At 40.8% G+C, this 26,323-nt stretch overlaps 1 protein-coding gene across 3 annotated transcripts in view; it reads left to right on the top strand.

Moving 5' to 3' along the window:
• The window catches only part of CCDC25 (coiled-coil domain containing 25), a 40,176-nt gene extending 16,947 nt beyond the window's left edge, over positions 1-23,229 (top strand). For 2 of the 3 annotated variants that reach the window (XM_077769683.1, XM_077769684.1), the window contains 5 exons: positions 4,531-4,606; positions 8,292-8,395; positions 8,623-8,825; positions 17,003-17,048; positions 21,700-23,229. In XM_077769683.1, the coding sequence (XP_077625809.1) occupies positions 4,531-4,606; positions 8,292-8,395; positions 8,623-8,825; positions 17,003-17,048; positions 21,700-21,729 (459 nt within the window). In that variant the 3' untranslated portion in view covers positions 21,730-23,229. The remainder of the gene's footprint in view (positions 1-4,530; positions 4,607-8,291; positions 8,396-8,622; positions 8,826-17,002; positions 17,049-21,699) is intronic. The other variant, XM_077769686.1, reaches the window with a different exon arrangement.
• Positions 23,230-26,323: the final 3,094 nt, after the last annotated feature.

The raw sequence follows: 26,323 nt of genomic DNA, 5'->3' as shown, positions 1-26,323 counted from the left end.
TTTGGCTCAGGTCATGATCTCACAGTTCGTGGGTTCAAGCCCCGTGTCAGGCTTTGTGCTGACAGCAACCTCAGAGCCTGGAGCCTGTCTTTGGATTCTGTATCTCTCTCTCTCTCTGACCCTCCCCTGCTCACTCTGTCTCTCTCTGATTCTCAAAAATAAATAAATAAAATTTTTAAAAAAGTAAAGTAAAAAGATGCAGTGTTTCATAGTAAGATAAGACCACTATTTTTCTAATGCCTTAATGTTCATATATTTTATACAGTTGAATCGTAGGGTGTATGTACTTGTTATGTGTATTGCTTTTTTTTTTTTTTAATGTCCTATTTTGGAATGCTTTTAGATTTACAGAGAAGTTGCAGAGCTAGTACAGAGTTCCCATATACCCCATGCCTGGCTTTCCCCATTGTTAGTATCTTACATGAGCATGGCAGATTGGTCAGAACCAAGAAACCAACATTGGTATGTCACTGTTCACTAAGCTTTCACCAGTTTTTCCGTTAATGTCCTCTTTCTGTTCCAGGATACAGTCTAGTGTCCCACATTGTGTTTAGTTGTCACGTCTGCCTAGTCTCTGGACCATAACGGTTCATGCTCCAAAAGTGTGAGATTTTCCCTATTTTCCATGACCATGGCAATTAGAGAAGTACTGGTCAAGTTTTTTTACAGAAGGCCACTCAATTTGAGTTTATCTGATGTTTTTCTCATGACTGGAGTTAACGGGTTCTGGAGGAAGAAAAGCAGAGGTGGAGTGCCCTCTTCATCACATCATGTCAGGGGCATGTGCATTAATAAAGTTTATCACTAATGCTGCTAACCTTCACCTCCTGGCCAGGCCGGTGTTTACCAGGTTTTCTCCCCTCTCCCACTCTAGTATTTGGAGGCAGGTCACCAAGTCCAAACCATACTCAAAGGGGATGGAGTGGAATTAAGCTTCACTTTTTGGAGTGGGGAATATCTACATAAACTTATAAGGAAGATTCTACCTCTTCTCCCCTACATATTTAATACAGTAGTTTATTTGTATCAGTATAGACTCATACATTTATTTTATATTTTGGGTTATAATCTAGTTTTGTGTTATTTGGTTGCTGAAATTGTCCCAGCTTTGGTTGGAGCTCTTTCAGCTGGCACCTATGTTCCTTTGATATGCTCCCATCCTTTTCTTTTTTGAGCACTTTCTTTCTGGCATTCTAAGGTGCTATGGGCTCATCTTGTATTTTCCATGCCCCAGTCCTAGAATCAGGCCTTTCTCCAAGGAACCCTGATTCCTTTTATTGGGGAATGGTATTTAGAAGCCAAGATCTGGACTTGGTGTGCTCACTGCTCCTCGAGTGTCATTGCTTCTAGGCCCTCTCAGCAGAAAGAGCTAGGAAGTACATGTATGTATACTAATCCCTGTTAGTAATTCATGTGATTGATTATTTCTCTGTCTCTCCATCTGTATCTATGTTAAGTCTGAGCTCAAACTGATGGCTGTGATGAATCTGTTATTCTAGAGGCCATTCTAGTCTTTTCTCTTTGCTTCTCTATTACTTCCTTCTCATAGTGAGACCTGGTTACCGCCGTCTATCACGTACTTGTTTTTTGACTCCACTATATGTGTAAGTGGTTTCAGATTTGTTAAGCTATGTTCGCATAGGAAACAACTTTATCAAGTAAAGCATGCTGTTTACATGCAATTCTTTTGTTTTTTTGCCTTGTAATTTCCAGCTGAAATGCTGTTTTCCAAAGTTATTTTTGTAAGCTTTTTTTTTTCACGCCGTGGCTTTCAGTGATGTTATGCCATGCACTCAGATGTTTTATCTCCATATATATTCCATCCTGTTGATTGTATTATTACAACAAATTTTTAATTCCCCTAGTTGATTGTATTACTCTTTAACATGACAGTTTTGTAAACTTTTTCATGTTACTGTACTATTTTCATATTTATTGTTTTGACTGGCTGCCTTGAGTTGATATGCCACAATTACCTAGCTCCCCCATCTGAAAGCTCCCCTGTCAGGATATAAGTTGTTTCTTGTTTTCAGCATCATGAATCCCCAACAAGTTTTGTTTTGGTTTGGTTTTTTTTTTTTTATGAACCACTTTGTTTTTCTTTTGAATTAGATTTTTTACAATAATTCTCAGAAGTGGAATCACTGAGTCAAAAGATAGATCAGATTGCCCTCTCAAAGTATTATGCTAGCTTAAAATGCTACCTGATATATACAGGTTTTCCAAACCTTCCTGGGATTGTATAACTTAAAAAAATAGCAACCTTTTGACAATAATTCAATAAATACAAGATGCTATTTCATTGGGGTTATAATAGTCACTTCCTAATTTATTAGCAAGGGTAAATATTGTGCCTCATCTTTATTTATACTGTTGATATCTTTGAGAACTGCCTTGTAAAAGAGAAGAGGAAGATTGTGAGCTCTGTGCTGGAATAAAACTCTGGATTCTCTTTGGCAACTTCTTGCCATTTTGGAGCTGTTTTAAGTTTAAAGAAAATACAGTATGGTGTTACCAGCTTTCCTTTTGGTTTAGATTAAATTTTTTTCCTTTAGGCTCTGTGTGTCAGAAAATGGGAAGAATAGTGGCAGTCCCAAGTTGACATTACCACCAGTTTCTCCTTGTTTGAAAAGAAGTTTAATTTCATTTTCTTTTGGAAGCACATAATGTGCTCAGTAAAAATAAATGCTCTTTAGGGACTGTTTACCTGGTTGATCTGTGGTAAACAGCATAGCCTTTTGTACATAGTAGACACCAAGTACGTGTTGGAGATGGAATAAGACTAAAGTGGTTCAGGATCCAGACTGCTGGATTTGAATCCTGGCTGTGCTGCTTACTGGCTATGTAACTTTGAGCAAGTTACCTAGCTGGGCCCATTTCATCTGTAAAAGGGAGCTGACGGTTCCTATCTTACTAGGCTGTTGTGAGGAGTGAGTGAGCATGACTGAAGCAGTTAGGATAATGCCTGCCACATGCAAAGCATCATAGGTGTTAATTTTGTTGTTGAATTCAACCTAGACCTTGAAGGTCATAGATATTCAGCAGCGTTCTTTCCTAGGCTTCTTTGATTTTTGAAAACCCACAGAAAAGCCTCATCTCATTAATATGGCTGGCACAAAGTCCACAGTTATAATTCTGACGTTGATGTATTAAGGGCATCTCAGACTCTCCACAGGCATAATGCTAAGCTGAGTGATTTTTTTTTTTTTTAAGTCTGCTCATATTATATTAGAAGTAGCAAAACAGGAAGATGACATCGTTTCAGGAATAGTGACAGACACAGGTAGTAAGAAGGGATATCAGGATGTAGCCTGACCTCAAAGACCAAGAAAGTACGTTTCCACAAGAATTTCACAAGCACCGTACTCTGGGGTCAGTTGCTACAACACGGCTTTAGTCCTGGGCTTATATCTCACCTCTGTCCTGTCATTTACTGGATTTAGGGGACCTTGGCCCGGTTACTTAACCTTACTAAGCTTCATTTTCTTCATTGCTAAAGTGAAGGTATCATTATTTCATACGGCTATTTACTTAGTGCCTGGCACGTGGTGGGATTTTGTTTGTTTGTTTGTTTAGTACAGGGTCAGTCTGCTTCTGTGTATTTTGGAAGCCCCTGAAGACATCCTATTATAGTCTGGTGTAATGGTTGATATTCTTAATAACGACATTGTGTTATCAAGATGTGAAATTCAGAATCCTCTATTTAAGCGGTCAGAGAACTGCACAGTGTAATGGCAAACTTAAATCACTTATTTTTTGTCCAAATTCTGTATTTGAGAGATACCCATTTTTAAACAAAAACTAATTTAGAAGCATAATAGTATAAATTAATCTTCAGTATTTAGGTAGGAAGAACATTTTGTTCCCATACAGAAGTGCTTTAATCCCGTGCCTAGTTGGAGCCATACTGAGGTGATTCCCACTTGCTCTTGCCTTGGAAATATTTTTGTTGTTTTGGAATGGCTTTGCTTATTCAGCTTTGACTTTGTTACATTATCTGTACAGAAAATGAGTCAATATTATTTTTCCCTTAGGGTGGATGGTTATATCTAATGCACCAAGAGTTGGGTTTCTAATTAAGGCTGATAGATGACCTACCAGATGTTTGACAGCCAAAACTATGAGATGTCTCTTTGAGAGCAAAGTTGTAGGGACCTCATCAAAGAAGACTTCTTCCAGTTATCAAAAATAGATACCATTTCCCTACACAGTTTCTAGAAGTAAGATTTAAGAGATGAAAGTAACAAGAAAGAAAGGAAAGTTACTCAGACATAATTATAGCTAATATTGAGGTGGGGGTTTTTCATACCCTTTTTCCCCACTTCTTAAGTATTAATATTTTCTGTATTACTTGTACTTCCTTCTCTCAAACATTCCCATAATAGACTTCATTTTACAGTGTTCTGAAATACAGTGAAGAGTCTCTGCTTTTAATAAAATTGTGCCTCATAAGGCACTCAAGGCCTGTAAGTGCTCCGGTATCGATCAGTGACAAGGCAGTGGACCATCTGGTTTATTTTTGTATTTCAGGGGGAGAAAATAGAAGACATCCCAAAGGAAGTCTTGATGGACTGTGCCCATCTTGTGAAGGCCAATAGTATTCAAGGTCAGTTTTCCTAGAGGTGTTTTCAGAATTAACACTGATTTCTGTCTCTGGGGTGGAATACGTTTCAGAGAACATGTCAGGGACTTTGGCTGGAGTCAGAGGAATAATATGTAGTATATCTTTGCCCTGTTTTGTTCTTTAAAGCAGCAGTTCTGCTATCTGTCAGAGGACTGAAAGCCAATCTCCCACCCCTCTAGAATGTTTGTGGCCCTTTCTCGGCTCTTTCCACCCTGTCTTCCTTACTTTGACTAGAAAGTTGTCTAGACCTGCCTACCCTTGAGGTTATTTGTAGAAAGACTTTCAGAAATGAGGTTAAGTTAATGGCTAAGCAAGAGATGTGTCTCATGGTTTTATTTTTAATGTGTGATATCTTTATTTCTGTCATCTGACCTTAGATTCTAGAATTCAAGTCTCTGTATCCCTGTTTCCTACTTTTTCTTTCTATCCTTCTCTTAAATACTTATTTTTCCCTGCGAATTGTGAAGGTATCGAGTCTGTTGATCTTTTTATCTCACAGAGAATCTTGTATAGTTGGTCTGGGTGATCCAGGAGTATTCGTATTTTTATAGTGTTCTCTGGGAGATTATAATGTGCAAAAAGGGTTGAGAACAATCAGTCTAAGTGTTTTAGGTAAGGCCTGTAATTCTGGGCTTGGTGCTTGTTTATTTCTACTGTCAGTAGTAGATTTAATCTGTCAGTAGTCAGTATAGGTCGAGAAGGACAACTTTGGGGGAGGAAATGAGAGTTAAAAAGGGGAGCCAGGAAGGAGATAGTGTTCTGCTAAGAATGATTAAGCTAGTTAGGAGATTGGATTTTGGGGTATAGGACATAGACTTAAGTAGAGTAGAAGTAAGTTTGGTTTGATGTGAGGTTCAAAGGTGATCCAGAGGGTTGGGAAGAAATCAGGTTTGGGTAGAGGATAAGCACAGGGCAGACACATAGCTGAAAGCAGGTACCAGGGGTCGGTGATTATAGGACAGGAGCTGGCCTGTGTACCCCTTCTCTATTGCTTAGACTGTGTTTCCTAAATCTAACTTGGGCAACTTTAATAGGTCAGATACCTAGCCAAAGAAAGTAGAAGTCTGGTCTTGTAGAGCCACTGACTTCCAACTCCATAAATCATTAAGTTGTAGTTTTAGGACATTCCATTTTTATGAGTGGAACAGAGTTTCTAAGATTTCCAGTTAAGAGCATCAGTTATTAAAGTAAAAATAACAAAGTTAAAGCAATCATTATCCTGTGTGTGTTGCAACCTCTTTCACATGTTCTTGTCCCCTTTCCATGCCCCTGGCTAGCAGATGTGACTTTATTAAAAGATCACTTTGGACTCTTTATTCTGGACCCAGTCTTTTGCTTTGTAATCTTTTTATAGTCTACCAGTTCTAGAGAAAACAGAAGAGAATACTGCCTCTCTCCACTCTCCTCTTTGGCCTTCCACAGTGAGAGCTGACTTAGCAAAATAAGGAGCAAAGCCCAGGAGCCTTGCTCGTGAGTCCTTAGCAGAGGACACCAAGGGGTGAAGAAGGGGTTCTTCTTCTGTGGGGTTTGCTAAGGACACTCCATTCGCATTGCTGTGCTGTGCTTGACCTCAGAACCAAGGGCTTTGGGTTAATCTTGTTTGTCATCGTAGAATCTGGTCAGCCAGTTGATTCACTTTAGAATTTTTCACTAGATTAAACTTTCTAAAAGCTTCCACACTCTCTGTAACACACCTCACCTTATCTGTACAGTTAAGTCCAGACTTGTTAAGCTGGAAGTTAAACATCTCTGATCTGACTGCAGGCTCCTTTCCCTTCAGTTATTTCACACTCCAGCCAAAGCACGTATTTGCTGTTTTCCTACGTTATGCCTTTGTTTATGTTGTCTCTTTGCCCTCAGTTTCATCTTCCTTGTCAATCACCCCATGTCTAGCACCAAGCTAAGGTTCAAGGGCCACCCCAGTAGTTGTAGTAATGGTAGTAGAGTTAACACTGGGTATTAGTTACATGTCTGGCACCATGCTAAGAACATTACAAATTATTTCATTTATCAACCCTACTGAGTTAAACACATTATTTTCATTCTATAGATGAGGGAGCTGAACTTAAGGGAATTAAGAAACCTGCCCAAGATCTCAGAGCTGTGAAGTGTGGCAGTAGCTGTACTTGAAGTCAGACAGTGTCTTTGAAGTCTTCTGTCTTAACCACTCAACTGCATTAACCTCTTCCATGGAACCTTTCCCTTCTTCCAGTTTGGGTGACCACTGAGTTCTCTCTGAGCTACTTCAGCATTCTGCCTATACCTTTCCAACATCATTGGACAAGTTCTGTTTTTCATTATGGTTATTATGTACTTACCTGCCTTGTAATTTTGAAAGGCAAGACCCATTGTCTGATCCATATTTGGATCTCCCATAGCACCATGCACGTGGAGATTTTTAAAAATCTTAATTCTGAAGAAAAAATTTCAAACTTACAGGAGAGTTCAAGAAAAATAAAACTTTTGTATGCCCTGATCTTATAGCCCATGTCCTAAGAGCAATGTGACTATATTACTGTGATCAAATTTCAGGTAATTTAACATGGATAGAATACTGTTATTTGATACACAGGCCACATGTAAGTTTTTCCAATTGTCTCACTACTGTCCCTTTATAGCATTTTTTTTTCTAGCCCAGGCTCATGTGGTATAGTTCCTCATCAAGTCTCTAGTCTCTTTTTAGCTAAAGAAACTTCTTTGTCTTTCAGGACATTGGCACCTTGAGTGGAGGCCAGTTGTAGACTGTCGTTGTGATTTGGGTTGGTCTGGTGCTTCCACTCGAGCATGAGTCCATGCATTGTCGGGCAGGAATGCTACGTGAGTGGAATCTTGGGCGCTATAGTCAGGAGGCACATGGTGCCATTTTGCCCCATTTTTGGTGACATTAATTTTGATCGCTTAAGGACATGTTCACCAGATTTCTGTAGTGCACGCGGTGATTTAATAAAAGGGCCTTAAAGAGTGTTGGAGCACTGATTAAACTGGGATGCTTAGAGCCGCCTGAAAAGCAGTGGCAGAGAGGAAATGTGGGCTGGAGGTGGTAGGGGGCTAGAAGGAGGAATGAATGGGGTACCTGGCACCCCCTTCATCCGGAGCATCTCTGCTTTTCTTACTTTCATATGTTTTCTTTGGTAAACAGAGGTGTCACTACTAAAAGAATTAAAAAAAAAACAAACTAAGAAAAACCCCTCTATTGAACCAGTCCAGTTTCTTTGTGTTTCAAATGAGATTCCGGGAGCTGTGGGGAGTTTTCCTAAGTGACACAGCTGATTCATGGTGGTGCCAGGATAGAGGCAAGTCCCTTAAATCCCAGACCTTGGCGTTTTGCTTTATCTTGCTGTTTAGCCTTTATTGGGTCAAGGACTCCTCTGAGGAAATCTATTCAATCCTTTTCTCTTTAAAAAAAAATGCATATCATAAATTTTGCATTCTATATTAGGGTGTCTCAGCAGTTCCTGCTTTCCTTCCTAATACTTATGCTTGAATTGTGTTGGTCGCCTTTACCATTTGCCATTTGTGGGTGGGTTTAAAAAAAGTGTTCTGTGGTTTGAATCACTTGATGGCTATTTATGCTAAGCCTTTTTCTCTGTTAGATTTTGGTAATTTGCCAGTGGGAACACGTTGCTCAGTGTTCTGCCTGCACGTTGAAGACAGTCTCTCTTGGCAGGCTGCAAGATGAACAACGTTAATGTGGTATATACACCGTGGTCGAACCTAAAGAAAACGGCTGACATGGATGTGGGACAGATAGGCTTTCACAGGCAGAAGGATGTAAGTGTTGTGCACCACCAGAGTGCGCAGAGCAGAGTCCCGGTGTTTTCTGTCTCACACCTTCGTTGTCGAAGGCTCAGCATGATGTATGTTTTCTAAGTCCCTCTCAGCTGTGTTGCTCAGCCCCCGAGACAACATCTCCTCTGTTGGGGGGGCGGGGGCGGGGAGCGGAACATAGATTACAGTTCAATTTTGTTCCCCGCTCCGCACCCTCATCTCTCTCAAAGGTGAAAATTGTGACAGTGGAGAAGAAAGTGAATGAGATCCTGAACCGATTAGAAAAGACCAGAATGGAACGGTTCCCAGACCTAGCAGCAGAAAAGGAATGCAGAGACCGAGAAGAGAGGAATGAGAAGAAAGCCCAAATTCAGGAAATGAAAAGGAGAGAGAAGGAAGAGATGAAGAAGAAGCGGGAAATGGATGAACTTAGGTATGTCAGAGCTACAGTATTGGTGTTGACCTTGGAGATTACTCATGCTGATTTTCACCAGGAACCAACCTGGAGGAAGGATATATTGGTGGAGAGAGAGACATATGACAAGCTCAGGGCCTTAAACAGCTTAGAAAAAGGTAGTTATGCTGATGCGCTGGTCAGATGACATGCTGTTATAGGGGCAGGCTATGAGAGCATGTGAAATAAAATAGCTGGATAAAATAACTGGATAGTTAGATAAACTGCCAAAGGTTATTCTTAGAGTTTGGTCTGTAAACATCTTTGAGAGAAGAAAACGTGCTATATTAATGGTTTGACATTAGTTAGTATGGTATTTGAATAAGGTTGTCTTCGCTCTAAAGACCAGTGCCTAAAACCTGTTTTTAAAACCCTTTTTATTAATATTTTGAAAGTTTAAGGTAATTAATATCATGAGGCCTATCCCAAAACATTCCATTTTAAAATGATAAATGGGGCGCGGGGAGGGGGGTGCCTGGCTGGCTCAGTCAATAGAGCATGTGACTCCATATCTCAGGATTGTGAGTTCAGTCTTCATGTTGGGCATGGAACCTACTTAAAAAAATAAAATAAAATCATTTAAAAATAAATGATAAATCGTAGTTAAAATACAATTTGGGTCCCGAAATATTGACTGTATTAGTTTTCTATGGCTACTGTAACACATTATCACAAGTTTAATGTCTTCAAACGACATAGATTTATTATCTTACAGTTCCAGCCATCCATACATTTGAAGTCCAACGTGGTTCTCACGGGGCTAAATTGAAGGTGTTCGCAGGGCTGTGTTCCTTCGTGGAACTTAGGGGAGAGTCTGTTTTCTCTTCCAGCTCCTAGAGGCCACCCACATTCCTTGGCTTATGGCCTCATCCTCCATCTTCAAAGCTGGCAATAGGGCGTCTCTTAGACCCACCTTCCAGAGTCGCAGCCACCTCTCTGACCTTCTCTGCTTCTGAGGGCCAGTGTGATGACATTGGGCCCACCCAGACAATACATAATCTTTACATGTAAGATCCTTAACCCAACCACATCTGCAAAGTCCCTTTTGCCAGATGAGATGACATATTTGCAGGTTCTGGAGAGTGGGATGTGGACATCTTTGGGTAGGATCATTATTCTGCCCACCACTAGGTGTGGCGTGCTGTACCCGAGGAGGCTTCTAGGTTTTCTTTGTCAAAGAAGGAATTTAATCCTGCAACTTTTACATACAGAATTTCTAGATTTTCCTACATTTTTCCATAGATATCATTTGTGAAAGTATATCAAAAAGAAAGGGGGGAAAAGGCATTGCTGTGCCTTTGGAAATGGTATAGGATCAAAATGAGCTGTAGTGCCATGTCCTGACTCGGTTTCCCCAGAAAAGGCTGGATCATTAGAAAGATTGTTGGTTCAGAATGCAGATGTTAGGATCAAGTACTGGTATTTATTAATTATCTGCATGCATGTGCTCCTGTTCAGGGTTCTGCTAAAACAGCATAAGTGGCCTCATTTAAAATATAACATTCAAATGGAGAACTCCAGAAGTATTATCCTGAGTTATATTCTGCTAACATGAGATAAACAAATGCACAGATTTCTTTTGACCTAAGTTGTGAGTCTGCTTTGTGTTGTGAGCGAAAAAAAAACTATCAACGCAATCAGTGTGGTAAAATATGTGTAATTTTGAGCAACTTGGGATTGAGAGTAGCTTATTCATTTTTGGTTTTAGTGGAGAAAAGATCAAAAACATACCTTCTTGTGCTCTTTACAAACCTAACAATTTTGTTTAGAAACATGATATGTTAGGCATAATAATATCACTTAATTTACTTGAAAACTTAACAAGAAGGGCGTCTGTGTGGCTCAGTCAGTTGAGCATCCATTTCTTGATTTTAGCTCAGATCATGATCCCAGAGTGGTGGGATCGAGCCCCGTGTCTGGCTCCATGCTAAGCGTGGAGCCTGTTTAAGATCTTCTCTCCCTCCCTCTCCTGTCCGTGTGTCTGTCTGTCNCCCCTCTCCCTTCCCTTCTCTCCCTCCCTACTCCCTCCCCCCCGCATGCACACACACTCTCTCTAAAATGAAAAATCATATTTTTTTTAAAAAACTTTAAAAACTTAAGTATAGCTAAATTTTTGGACACTTGTCATCTTCTAAACACTGTACTGTGTTTAGCTGTGTGATCTCATTTAATCGTAGCAATAGCCATATAAGTCAAATATTGTTATTATTTATTTTCTAGAATAGGATAATGAGCCTAAAAAGCAAGTAAGTAACTCACCCAAAGTCACATAATAATCTGTGTGATTCTCAAGCTCACACATGCTATTACCACACTTTTCTGCCTCATTCGGTCTATTCAGTGTTTAAAGTAAGATTTATTCTATATAAGTCAAGTAACTTATAGATATGTCAATTTATCTTAAAATGCATTACATTTTTGTTTCAAATCAAGCTATACTAGTAATATTTAGGGGATTTTGTGTGTTTTATTTTACTAGTTTAAACCAAAACACAATGTTCATATCTCTCAAATTTTCTTTTATTGTGTCCACAACACATAAAACATTTAAATATGCTGAGGGGGAAAATTCTCATTGTTATTGAATGAAAATTTTGCTTCAAAAGGAAATTTAATCAGTCCCATTTTCTTTCTTTTTTTTTTTTTTTAACATTGACTTATTTGTTTTGAGAGAGAGCAGACGTGTAAGGAGGAGAGGGGCAGAGAGAGAGGGAAAGAGAGAGAATCCCCACAGAGCCAGACATCGGGCTCCTCCCACTACACGGGATCATGACCTGAGCCAAAATCAAGAGTCTGACGCTTAACCCATTGAGCCAACCAGGCGTCCCTAGTCACTTGTAGATTTTCCATTTGTTTTCTCAGACACAAGTTTTCATCCTGTATTACTCCAGCACGTATATATCAAAAGGAAAATATAAGTGGAATAAATGGAAAAGTCACTTTTCTACTCTATGTTTTTCTACTTCGTTCCTAGTGCTTTCTTTTAAATAAATTTTCATGGATCTCAGAAAACCAAAAAAACCTACTACTGAAACGTTCATGTCTATGAAACCAATGCCACCAAACTGACTTGCTTTCACAAGCTGCTGAAGGTAGCAGGACACGGGGCAGAGCAGCGGGGCTGGGGACCGACGAGGGGACCTAGCACGGGTTTGCTTACCGCTGCCGTCTGGGTGCCGTGCCCTGCAGCTTCGGGGAGATCCCAGCAGCGAGCTCTCAGCTCCTGACCTCTTTTAGAATTTTTTTATATATCTGTACAGCTTCACACGTCACTTTAATTTCTGTCTTTGACTCTTCCACCCAAGAAGTCAGATGCTGTGCTTACAGAAGCCTCTCAGTTTAAAGTCTTTCTCTTGGCTTCCTGACAGCCAGAATTTTATTAAATTTCACCAGCAGTTGGTTCTTTTTTCTGGACCATCTAGTAGGGAATGTTCACTTTAGTGCCCTGATTGCTTAAGAAAGACTCTTGAATCTGCAGGGGACTCTACAGAGAAGCCGGGAAGCTATTCCTGTCCCGGAAGTTATCCCCAGTGCTTCCAGATGGTCTCAGTGAAGAAATACAGCCTCACATCCACAGATCTCTAGCTTCCTTTCAGTTCTGAAACCATTATTTAGACTCTAGTCTCCTTTATCCTCTCAACTTTTTGAACCAGAATGACAGTAAGCTTCTCATTTCTAATTTCTACGGGGAGAAAAAGGTGGATGGAATTGCCATTATGTAGTCCCAAGTTCTTTGAGCTCTCATCAGGATCTTATCTGTCAGCCTTTAGTTCAGCAGTGAACAAGCCAAACCCCACCACACAGAAGGCACTGATTTCCTTCTCAGAGGCAGAATGGTAGCCTCTGGAGACAACTCCATCTTTACTCCTTGTCCTTAGCATGCAGAAATTGTAATGATCCAGTAATGTAAATAGGTCTCCATAAAGACCATGCTCATAGGTAGGTTTTAGAAATATTTGGGTTGTTGGGAGGGTATATTAACACCATCTGTTAACCATGTGATTCATCTAAACAGTTGTGAGAATGTCCCCTTCCTTAGACTTTGTGTACTAATTCTCACTTACCAGCATATTCATTAGCTCCTTAGTTTTTGTAGCTCACATATGCCCTGTCAGCCTAGCATCTAATGGGGTTCTGGTTTAGAGAATCTTTGCATAGAGTTAGGTGTAGGGGGGAACCCTCACATGTTATTTTCTTTCCATGGCTGCTACCCTATAAGCCATTCATAGAGTAAGAGAAAATAACAGGAGAGACTCAACACAGGTTTTCAAAGTAGTAGGAGTTTTAGAAGGACCTTGGCTTGGAGAGTGAGAGAAGGAGATCAGTTCTACTGTCTACCTTTGTTTTTAGAGAACAAGCATTTGGAGAAATCCTTTAAGCAGGTTCCCCAGGAGTCTCCCAGTAGACCCCGTCACTTATTGGCATGTACTAGGGAAGAGTATCCATGCTGGCTTCAGTGTGTCCAGTAGGGCTGTTTCATCTCCGTGGCTGAACTCGTTGTTACATCCAAGTAAAAGCTTACCTGCTCTGTTTGAATCTTGTACCTTTGTGGTAGTGTAACAAGCACTATTAACATCAAAGTCAAGCTCCACTATGTGGATATTGAAACCAGAAGAAATAAACAATAGAGAAAGGTAGTTACTAGAAGGTAACTAAGAGATCAGAAAAGAAAAAGGTAGGGACTAACAGAGATTTTTTAAAACTTGGGAGACTAGGAGGTTGGAATTTGAACCCAAGGCTTATGGGATTGAAGTCAGAGAAGTCCAAGACCCAGATGCTCACAGGTGAGCATATCATCTGAATAGTAACATGAACTTGATTTGGGGGCAGAGACAACTTTAGCAAGATAATGTGTGAAAAATTTTGACTGATGAGTGGCAAAGCAGGAATCTCAACTCAAGTCTGTAATTCTGAAGTCCACATCATGCTGCCTATAAGGCAAGGAATGAATGGGTTGGCAAGGTCAAGGTCATATGTAGGCAAATGAAAGAATGAAAAATTAGGCACATCGGAGGGTGACTGAAGTTTTGCTTTGTGCACAATTCCATGTTGTAGGTGATAAGGAGCTATTACAGGTTTCCTAGGATATTAGGAAGTAGACTTGTAGGACGAGTTCAGTGGCAACATGTAGAAAAGGTAATAGTGAGACTAGTGGTTATAAGGATGATATAGTTCGATGTAGAAATTGCTTTAATTGTACCTTCTTTTGTTTCTCCTTCAGACACTACTACTGCTGCCTTCTATAAATAAAGCCTTAGCTCTTCATTTTAATGAAGCTCTTTCAGAAGAGCACTTATGTGCACCCTTGCATGTGACCCAGTGCTTTGCATATGCAGTGAGTGATTTAGTCAATGCATTATGAATGAATAAGTAACTGAGATTAGCTTCTCTGATACAGCGATTCTTGAGCTAAGATCAAAACTATGTTTGCTAATTAAAAGGGTGTGAAACCTACTTAAAAAGGTGAGGGGGGTGGGTCGCATGGAGGCTCTAAGCAGAGGGAACTATGTATATGAAGACCCTATGTGGAGGGAGCAAGGTGAAACACCAGACTAAAGGCAGACCCAAGTGTGTGGAACAGCAGGAACAAGGGAATGAACACCTGGATCTAGGTGTCGGTGCATGCAGGGCCTGTTGGCCACGTTTGTCTTCATCCTTCATCAGAGTTTTGTGAGGTCATCAAAGAGTTTGAAACATAGTACGACGACAAGGTTGGTGTTTTGGAAATCTCATTTGCTGACCAGATGGGAAAGGGAACCAGTCGGGGGTGGATAGGCCAGTTAGCAAGCTAGTGCAGTTGTCCCCATGTTGGTAGCTTGGAAAAGGGTGGTGATGTGGAGGTAGAGAGAAGTGGACCAGGGAGAAGTAAGTTCTTAGATAAAATCACAAGATTTGAAGAGAGTTCAGATTGAGGGGGTAGGAGAGCGAGAAAAGGAATGCCTCCTGGGTTTCTGGCTTATGAAATGGAATGGGTAACGATTCAGTTCTTTGAGCTAGGGAATCCTGGAAAAGAACCAAACTTTTTGGTAGTGGGGATGCCCTTGAGTTGCATATGCACATATGAATCTGAAAATACCTTGGAGGTATCCAGAAAAAATGTCAGATAGGCCATTGGATGGATGGGATGGAGCTGAGGGGAAGGGCATGGTGTAAAGAAGGGTGAATGTGTGTGTTGCTTTCATCTCAGTGGGCCCTCAAGACCCAGTGGTTCTTGAACCTGGCTTCTGGGTACCCATCTTCATTTTAATCTCCAGAAGTGGTTTAACAGTGCAGCCCCAATTGCCCCAATTGAGATTTCCTGCCCTGCCCACTTTTTTCTCAGCATGCCTTTCATGCAGCGTGTTGATCTTAGTGTTTATTTCTTACAGATACCACTTTGTCTGACAACCTTCACCTGACCTCGCTCCAGTTGTCTCCCAGATGGTTGCCTCTAACCGTGACATTTCTCCTTCCCTACAGTTCTCAATTTTCAGTGTCTACAGTTCATATCTACCTGGATGTCTCTCAACTGCAGCATTATTTTCTTCAGATCACCCAAGCTAGAAACTTGATGTCATCGTTGATTCTCTAAATGTTATCCCTTCTTATGAAGACAGCTGCTGACAGCATGGACTCCTGGAGCTTGAGGGGGTCGGGAGGAGGATATCCTCACGCGGGGACGCAGCAGACTGGAGCATGATGGCAGGAGTGTGAGCTCAGGAGTCCAATGTGGGTGCAAAAGCCTGCTGTCTCCACTAGTTCCTTAGCTGGGAGACTTTGGACAACTTCCTAAATTCCCTGGCTCTGCCTCCTATGTATTTTTTTTTTTGTTTCAAGCTTTTATTTAAATTCCAGTTAACATATAGTATAATATTGGTTTCAGGAGAACTTAGTGGTTCATCGCTTACATACAACACCCAGTGCTCATCCCAAGTGCCCTCCTTGGTACCCATCACCCATTTAACCCATCCCCTCACCTACCTCCCTCCAGCAATCCTCAATTTGTTCTCGATATTTAGTGTCTCTCTTGGTTTCCTTCTCTCTTTTTTACTCCCTTCCCATATGTTCATTTGTTTTGTTTCTTAAATTCCACATGAATGAAATCATATGGTATTCAGTAGGCATAATATTATTCTTTGCCTTATAAGGTGGTTGGGGGATTAGCAGTAATTTTTGAAGCATATAACACAGATCCAGCAAATAAAGAATACTGGGTAAATGGTAAATACTGTTATTATTAACTAAGCTCCTTGCCTTAATGTCCCTTCTTCCTTTCATCTGTCTACTACAGATTACCCTTTTTAAAACATTGGTATTATATGGTCTCACTTTCCTTTGTCTCTTTGTGTATTTTTAATTGAACTTTTTGTATAGCTATGGCTTGAATAGGCCTTATCTCCCTTCCTGGTGAGCTCATTGGGAATAAGGCTTTGTCTTATTCATCATTTTCTATTTTCTTTCTGTCCCATCCTCCACCCAGGCTTATCACAGGGCTTTATACATCATGGATATTTAATAAATGCTAGTTGAATCTCTTATGTCTCTTCTCTACTCCCGTCTTATATTGTGGCTTCTTGCTGTTCACATTGTGTTAACTCCCGCAATTAGGACAACATAATTGAGGCCTACACATCTAGCCTAATTCCCTGTTTGGCCTTCAGACTCCACTTGAGTTGGTTTGAAATGTCATTATAAACACCATCTCTTTGTCTTTGCCCCTACCATTCTCTGGATCTGCCTCCCTTGCTCATCACACATACTTATTAGGCTCGCTTTGGGCTCTGCCTCATGCAAGGAGAGTGCCCCGGCAGCTCTGCCCACGCTGCCACATTTCCTTGAATTCCTTTAGCATCTGCAGCCTGGGCAGTACATACCCTGACTAGGGATCCAAACCGCTCGTGGCTGTAGATGCATTTCCTCATCTGAATAATGTCACTTACCTCCCAGTTATTGTGGCAGTGACATGACATGGGTCTGAGGAAGCACTTTGTAAATCTCTGTGCACATCTTATTTACTGTTCAGAGATACCTGCCTCTTTTTTGTTGCATTCTCCTTGAGGGCAAATGATTATATTTTCTTCCAGAAGACCCTCAACAGTGCTGGATGCCTGGTAAATGTTCATGAAATATTTTGTTGGCTGAGTAACCTGATTGCAGATGTGTTTATTTTCTCCTAGGAGCTATTCATCTCTAATGAAAGTTGAAAATATGTCTTCAAATCAGGTATGTTCAAGTTATTTGCTCTAGTGTTGTGCCTTAAAATAATTAAGAGTTTTTAATAATTGAGCTACTAGCCAATACCGACTCACATGTTGCTGATGGCTTGACATGATTTGGTAACCAACGTGCACTCAGGTGGATTCTAGGAGGCATCACCCCTCCTTCCCTGTGAACTTGCTCATGTTTTTAAAGTAGGTCACCTCATGGAAAGAGATTGTTGTACTTTGTTGTGAAGTGCGGTCTGATAGTACATCCTATGATAAAGAGAAATGGTGATCCGTATTACAGTACTGAAAGAATCTTCTTAGTGTCAGCACCTAACTATTTTATTAGAACTGTGTCAGGGACTTATCGTCCATGAGTACTGTCTTTCTCAGATTTATTTTGAAGTGACTGGAGATAGCACAATTTAGCTATCACTTAACAGTCTGCAGAAAATTGAAACTGGGTAGATATATTTGCTATATAGCATGTTTTATAGTACAGATTACAGATACACTTGACCTTGAACAATATGGGGTTAGGTGCACCAACCCCCTACACAGTTGAAAATCTGCATATAACTTTTGACTACCTCGGAACTTAACTACTGGTAGCCTACTGTTGACTACAAGCTTTACCCGTAACATAAACAGTCAATTAACACATATCTTTTTTTTATTATTTTTATTTTTAGTTTATTTTTGAGAGAGAGAGAGCAGGGGAGGGGCAGAAAGAAGCAGGGGAGGGGCAGGGGGGCAGAGAGAAGGGGAGAGAATCTCAAGCAGTTTCTACATTCTCAGTACAGAGCCCGATGTGGGGCTCAAACTCACAAACCAAGAGATTATAACCTGAGCGAAAATCAAGAGTTGGATGCTTAACTGACTGAGTCACCCTGGGACCCCATTTAACACATATCTTATATGTATTATGTACTGTATTTGTACAATAAAGGAAGCTAGAGAAAAGAACATCAAATCATAAGGAAAAGAAAATACATTTACAGAGCTGTACCGTATTTGTTGAAAAAGATCTGTAAAAGTAGACATGTGCAGTTCAAACCCATGTTATTCAAGTCAACTATATATACTTTAGATCTGTGTTGTTCAGGATACCAGGCACTAATTACATGTGGCTATTTAAATTTCAATTAGCATCTAATTTAGTGTAAAAACTCAGTTCCTCAGTCATACTAGCCACATATGGCTAGTGGTTACCGTATTGGACAGTGTAGATATAGAACAGAAAATACTATTAAGCAGTATTGCCTCAGGTGCTTAGAAATAATTAATAGAATGTAAGATCACTTACAGGTCATCTAGTCAAACCCCATATTTAGTTCACAAATTAGAATTGTTAGTAGGATTTTACACCTTTCATATCTGGATGTCCTAAAAATGAGTAATAATAACAATGTTTTTATTCATGTCTCCTTGAAGAACTAAATTTATGAGGCTTCTTTGTGAGTCAGAGATGTAGCTTTGTGATTTATCCTGAAACATTCCAGGGTAGCATTATGTAATTAAATACAGCCTTGAATTTGAAGTTTAGAGCCTTAAAAACTGTCATTTACTAATTGGATAAGCCTGATAAAGTGATTTAACCTCTCTGAGGGAGATTTCATCAGCAGTGGAAGAGACCTGTTACTTCATGGGTCTGCACTAAAATTTAAACAAGGACATATATGTGAAAGTTCTTCCTTAGTCTACGAATGTAAATGGTCCTAGTTTTTTTTTTTTCAATATTTTTATATTTTGAGAGAGAGACTGCGTGAGCAGGTAGGGAAAGAGGGAGAGGGAGAGAAAATCTTAAGCAGGCTCCATGCACCAGCACGGAGCCCTGTGTAGGGCTCTATCACAGGATCCTGAGATCAGGACCTGAGCCAAAATCCAGGGTGGGACACTTAACCAACTGAGCCATCCAGGCGCCCCAGTCATTGTTATTTCTTACTGATAGAGTTCTTAGCTTCTCTTTTCCCACATAGTATCAGGATTAATGATGATGACATGTATTTAATCCCTTCTGGAAACTATTCTTAGATTTCTTGGAACTCTTAAAACAGCTTAATAGTAAAACAGAAGTCTTGAACATACCCTAAATCTAATGTCTTTGTTTTGTGGTTATTGTTGCTATCAAAATGTTCTGTTATTTAGAGGCTAATCCAGCAGAAATCTGGCACCTGCGTAATGTTATACATGACCTTAGGCATTTTCATTTCCATCATTGTGGATTTTTAAAGTTGAGTGTTCTGGAATTGCCCCCCCACACACAGAAATAAATAAATATACACACACACACACACACACACACACACATACACACACACACACATACATAAATGTGATCTGATTAGTGACAGATGTTAAAAGTTCCAGGATTAGTAAATCAGAGCTATAGACCAGAGGATCACAAACTCTTCTACCTTTCTCCCCTCTGTTGCTTGTTCTTCTGTCCCTGAGCACCAGGTTTCCATCAGATTCCCATTCCCAAAGAAGTTTTACACTGGGTATTTGTATTCTCTCTTGTAGTGGAAGGACTCTTACAGCTTTCCCCCATACTTCAAAAGAATACATTTTAATTCTCCTTGTAACTTTCTGCTGTTAAGGGGATACAGACCTTTTATGATCTAATTTGGCTGCAAGCTCAGTTGATTTTCAGTTTTTTGTTTTTTTTTTTTGAGAGAGAGCATGAGCTGGGGAGAGGGCAAAGACAGAGGGAGAGAGGAAGAGAGAATCTTAAACAAGAACCACGCTCATTGCAGAGCCCATCGCTGGGTTTGATCTCATGATTCTGGTATCATGACCTGAGCTGAAATCAAGAGTTGGATGCTCAGCCAAATGAGCCACTCAGGTGCAAAGGACTTGATTTTTAATTTGGCTTATATGAATTCATCAGGAAAATTATTAGTCTCCCACTCTGAAGTTGGTTTTAATTTTGAGCTTTTGTTCTCCTATTTAGAATAATCCTTTTTAATCTGTAATTTCTTCCTAACCTTTCTAAATTTGGTATCAGTAAACAGTTACTTTTCAATTCAGTTTTATTTGCTTCTCACTTTATAGATGGATACCTATTTTGCTATATTGAAAAATATTGGGGCACCTGGGTGGCTCATTGGTTAAGTGTCTGACTCTTGATTTTAGCTTAGGTCATGACCTCACAGGTTGTGAGATCGAGCCCCGAGTTGGACTCTGCGCTGGCAGCTAGCCAGCTGGCAGCATAGGGCCTGCTTGGGAGTCTTTCTCTACCCCTCCCCCACTCACACTTGCTCACATGCTCTCTTTCTCTCAAAATAGGTAAACAAAAAAAAAAAAAGGAAAACCATATTGACTCTTAAAGGGAACTTAAGTATAAAAATTGTCCAAATAAAGTCTTGGATCTCAGACGTATACTTAGAAGTTACTGTAATCCCCAAATACAGATCCGTGGACGTGCCAGAACTCTGCAGATCTGACTCTCGGCCTTTATAGGGAGTGACACACTTTCATTGTCACCAACCCAGGTTATCTTAGAGCGTTTTTCCTCCTCAGTGTTCCAGATTTAATGCTGACCTTCAAGATAGATGGTGACTCTCTGAACATCTGTAATGCTGTGACTTCAGTGTCGGACTCTAGGGCAGTCCCAGTTCTGGCCCTGACATAGAATACCAACATTAATTTGCTCTTGGTACAGTTATCTAAGACATTTTTACTGTGGCCTGGGTGCATTGTGCTAACTGAAGAGAAGCACAGAGAAAACGAACGAAACCAGAAATTAAACCAGACTTAAGAAACCATCGTTTCCTGCCTGTATCTCCTGTTTCTTACCCATCTTTAATAAGAGCTGGTAAGAAGGTGAAAAACACATACACCTGTAAGCCTGAGCCCTCTCCCCTTCTCTAACAGCTCGGGGATCAAGCAGTGGGGAAGAGAAGCTGCAACAATTGATATGTTCAGGGTGACCCATTTTCAAGCAAATGTCCCGAACTTAAACTATTAGTGACTGTTGGCATTTGGAGCAGTGTTCTCAGGGTGTGCAGTAGCTCAAAAAGGAGCCTGGTGCTCCACTTTTGTCCTTTGCCTCTAGGACTCGTTTATAAAGCACACAATAAAATCAGTGCCTTTATACTACATACCATCATGTCAGGTTTTTAATCAATGACTTGGCAGGCCAACTAACTTGATAACCTAGCCTGTGACTTCCTAATCACTTTTCCTATTAAAAAAAAAAAAAAAAACCAACCATCTGGTGACAATCTTGAGACTCAACATCATGAAATTTAGACCAAAAATGTGTTTGCATATTGGCAGCACCATTGGCAGAAGGATACGAGGCAGGGTCTGTTTGGATTCATATTTTGTTGTATTTGTTGTAGGAACAATCACATTTGCTTCCCATCACGCTTGTTACATCCTGTACTAGGTCAGGTGAGCCTTACTTCATGATTTGGAAACCACTGGGCACTTGTCACTATGTAATTGAGGCCATGCAACAACACCTTAGAGAACCCAGCTATTTTAAACAACTCCTACTTTCAGATAGAAAATTCATGAGTGAATTTAATGATTTTACTTTTTACTTTCTGAACACTACAGTTATTCATGAAGAAGCTTGTTACTTAAGAGTAATTGTGTACATTTTTAAAATGGAGTTACTTGTGTTGAAGGCTTTCACGGTGTCCCTTTTCTGTTTCCTACAGGACGGCAATGATTCAGATGAATTCATGTGAATGGAGGAAAGGACTTTTTAAAGATGTGAATTTAGGGACAGTTGCAGACATTATGATTTCATCTGTGTTCTGAGTTATAAAAAAACGAGTAAAATTCTACCTTCATTCTACACAAATATTACCAACTTGAGAGTTTAAAAAAAAAGTTTCCTTTTTTGCCAACAGAAAAGGACCAGATATTTATAATATATTTGGACTTGAAAAAAGCATATAACTTGAGGAAAGTGAAAATGTTTTTGCCGGAACATGTCTTAGTACCTCACAAAAGTTGGCTGCCCTTGTTCTTGGGATAGACTTTAGAACGAACCAGCTCTGAAAAGTATTCATTACTGTGCTCTGTCCCTGAAAACAGATGTCTTGAAAAGCTTTTCATAGTCTCAAAATAGCTTCACTTCTGTTAAGAAGAATGTATTAGTGAGCAATATATGCGAATGTTCCCCTCAGCCTTGATTTCCTGACTACAGAAAAAAGCTTATGGGTTGTGATGGTGATGGTGATATTTCCAGAAGGTTGCTGGCTTCAGTATTCCTGTTCCATTGTGTTATCTGAGTCTCTTAGCAGAGTTGTCTTCAGCTCTTGGCTTATCCTACTTCTACCTTCTGTGTCCTTTCTCTGAGCGAGGGCCTCCCACTAGGTACCGTCGTACTTAAAAAAGGAGTCTATATTCATCAAGGTTGGGCATGTGGCAGTGTTTTGCCTGAGCACCAAGTAACCTGAGCCACGCACATCACAACTTCCAGGCCCTGGAACCTTTCTCAGCACTGAGGGGAGAAATAGGACGGCATGCTCCGAGTCCTTTCAGAGATGTAGGTTACCTGACTCGTGTCTTGAGATGTAGCCAAAATAGAAGTCCATGTTGTGGGTATGATTTTAGAAAACAATTAAGCATTTCACGAGCCAGCCAAGTAATTTGTTTATTTACCTTGAATGATATTTATTTTGAGTTGTAACCCCAGAGTTCAGATTTCTCAGTTGTAGCCCCAGTAACTTAATATGTAACAGGACTACTCATCTGAACCACCTACTCTCCAGTGTGATTCCGAATAGAAGATATATTTTTATTGCATTTCCTGTAGAAAGAGACAAAACAGAACCATGAAAGGGGGAGAGAACAAAGCCTGCAGGTCAGGAGGCATACAGATTCACGTTTCAACCACACCCAGAGCTTTACACGCAACTTGCTTTTATTCTTCACTGTATTCTAACCCAGCAAAAATGGTCTCCTCCAACAAATACTCTACCTGTAATAGCACTATGGAACTATGGGTAAAACCAAAAGACTTCAGTGTTTCCATTTACCCCAAATTGGTGTGTGGAGTTGGAAACTGGAAAATTTCCGAGGCATAGCTCAGCCAGATTTTGAGAAGGGGTATGGGAGTTGACTCCAGAAATTAGTGACCGTGGATGTGTGGATGTGTGGATGTGTGTGAGATAATATTCTGTCTGGGGTTCTGTGATTTTGAAATGTAATAATAAAGTATCATTTTTTATTCGGAAGGACATTGGTATATGAATTCTTAGAATCCACTCATTATCCCCAAGCTGGTTTGGGGGATGATCTGGCTCTAAAAAATACCCTCATCTATCCGAGATTCAATGTGTCAGGTTCTAGAGGAGTACCTTCTCCCCCCCACACACACTGTTACATGCATTCCTCCCACTCCCGCCAGATGCCCACTGGCCCAAACCCTCTCTGGATTGAGGGCAAGCTGGTCCGTGAGCTTACCCTAGGCACGTCTTTCACGCTGCAGCAGACACCTAAAATGGGGATACCTTGCCTCTACCACCACCTGGGTCACCTCACCCTGCCACCACTTCCAAAGGGCTCCTCTGTACCCTGCCTCACAACAAGTTTAGGTAGGACCTTTGAAACAGACCTGTATTTTTAGTGCAGTGTGAGAGAGCCTGGGGTCTACATTTTAAACGTGTCCTAATTCTCCCCTCACCCTGGTTTACAGTGTCAAGGCCTCTCTGAATTCCTAGCTCTCGAGTTGCTCGAGCTGCTTCCACTCCCTGTGTGTGTTGGGCAGGCTTTTCCCTAGTGCCCGGGATCCCAGGGGGAAAAAAAGGACATTTTCTCTCGAGGACACTGGTTCAGTGCTGACAGGCAAACTGCTAGCACTGAAGTCATCTCGTTTCTTGCTGTTGGCATGTGTCCTAAACTTTCTATAGGAAAATTCCCAGTCTTTCTTTTTATGAGCTGTGCCCTTGATCAGATCCCTGCATCCTGAGGGCTTCTCTTATTAACGGTGTCTCGTTTCCCCACTCGCCTGCATGCAGTTGAGGGTCACTTTATTGAATTTACCTCACACAATTTACTGCTCTGTTTTATTCCTCACAGCTGAAGAATCTGTTTCTTACCCACCTTTGTTGATCTTGGGTCACAATCTTTGGGCAAGGGAGCTCTGTCACAGTTCCTGTGCTGGAACACATATTCTCGAAACTTCCCAGAGCATGGGAAATTCTGACAGCAGAATTGGCAATAAGCGTTAGTTGAACCCCATCAGTATCTCCTGTTTATTTTGTTGTACTGTTTATGACTGTCTCGAAGCACAGATTTGGGTGAGACTTTTAACTGTTTAAGTGCCAAGGTTTCCTCACTCAAGAAGGAGGGCATCAGGCATACGCAGAGCAGGAATGGAGAGAATTCAGCTCTAGCCTCCAGCTCGGAGCCAGCAGAGGCTCTCCCTCCCACCTTTGCATCTGAGAGGGAAAACCCTTGTTCTCTGGGCTTGAATGGGTTATGGGGAAAACTGCACAGGGTAAGGAAATAGAACAGTTCCAGTTTTTCCTGGAAAAACTGAAGCCTGCCCTTTCTCTATTTGATTGGAAGTGTGATGGCGAGTAACAGATCCCACACTCAGAATGAGCATAGTAAAGTCAGTGGGCAACCTTTTGATTTTAAAGTAGACTGTGAAACAATCTGTAACTTAATGTAATCAGAAGTGTAAAATTAGAAACTTAAATTCCAAGCTGTCAGTTTTGACCCATGTAACTCCGGCAAGTGTGACAGCTCAGAAATGAGGAAGCCACTGCCGATGCCCAAGCAGACTCACATTCAGGTTTTGCTTTGTGACAGCTCTTCTCTGCTGGGCGCACGTGGGCCCGGCACAGGGGAAGAGACATTACATGCGCTGTATCATTTCAGAAACGGGAAGATGTCAGCTGCATATTCCTCATGTCCTGGATGAATGATATGTAAAATAAAAGCTTATAGTTTGAGTAGAACGAAGTGTGTGGGATTTTACTTTTTACTTTGCTCCTCTAAACTTCAGTCTCACCGATGGGATATACATACTTATTTTAGGCGAGTAGGAACAAGGAGGTTCTTGGCTGCCTGAAATGATGCCCTTCAAACAGTCAGTTTTGCTCCTTAGTGAGAGGAAAAGAAATTAGGGTGAAGGGAAGATTGCCCAGGAATCCAGGAAGAGAAGTCAAAAACCTGGAGCTCAAGGGCCATGATATTTGAGCACTGGTATTTGAAGTTTACACCTTGATACCCTGCCTCCCACAAATCCTAGGGGTCTGCTGAGATTTTGACGAGGAGGCTACAGATGTGAAATCTTGCTGGAGGAATAGGGTGGCTTAAGCCATCCTTGAGGAATGGGGTGGCTCAGGACTGGTGTTGTTCATGGCTTCACCCCTTCTATGGTAGCGCTTATTCTGTAACTGCCTTTGCAGGCAGGTATTGGGGTAGAGGGAGCCACAGAAATGTTCAAGTGTCTCCCCCAGCTGCAAAAGCATATTTGAATTCTTAAGTGATTATTAGAAGACATTTGAGTTCTATTTCTCACTAGTTGGGGCAATACCTACATCCATTTGGGGTTGTTGTTTTTTAATTTTTAATGTTTATTTATTTTTGAGAGAGCGAGCATGAGTGAGGGAAGGGCAGAGAGAGGGAGACACAGAATCCAAAGCAGGCTCCAGGCTCTGAGCTCTCAGCACAGAGACCATTGCAGGGCTGGAACTCAGCAAACCCCGAGATCATGACCTGAACTGAAGTCGGACACTCAACCAACTTAGCCACCCAGGTGCCCCTACATCCATTTGGTTTTAACCTCCTTAACTATGAGAATTCTGGGGTTTAATGGTTTTGGGGTTTTTTTTTTATTTTTTAATGTTTATTTTTGAGAGAGAGAAAGCATGAGTAGTAGGAAGCAGAGAGGGAGGCACAGAATCTGAAGCAGGCTCCAGGCTCTACGGTGTCAGCACAGAGCATAACATGGGGCTCAAACTCCCCAACTGTACGATCATGACCTGAGTCAAAGTCGGTCACTTAACCAACTGAGCCACCCGGGCATCCCAAAGGGTTTAAGTTTTTGAGGAAATTAACCTATATAGGAAAGATCAATTGAAACCAGAATTTTCATAACCAAAAAAATGTAGAGACCAACGTGTACAGCTGGTGGCCATAGAGTACACTGAAAATATAAATGTTCATCTGGCACCATGTGTTAACCGTGGTTGATCATTAGAATATACTGCCGTCTGTTTTTCTGCCTCACATTGATTGCTTTATTGTAAATTTCTGATTTCACGGTATCAATTACTTGAGGAACCTTCCACATTTACAGCTGGGGCTATAGTTCTGCTC

The sequence above is a fragment of the Crocuta crocuta genome, unplaced genomic scaffold (genome assembly GCF_008692635.1).
Source record: "Crocuta crocuta isolate KB4526 unplaced genomic scaffold, BGI_CrCroc_1.0 scaffold551, whole genome shotgun sequence".
Classification (NCBI taxonomy): Eukaryota; Metazoa; Chordata; class Mammalia; order Carnivora; family Hyaenidae; genus Crocuta; species Crocuta crocuta.
The sequence above is the reverse complement of the archived record's forward strand: the minus strand, read 5'-3'. Positions and strand labels throughout refer to the sequence as shown.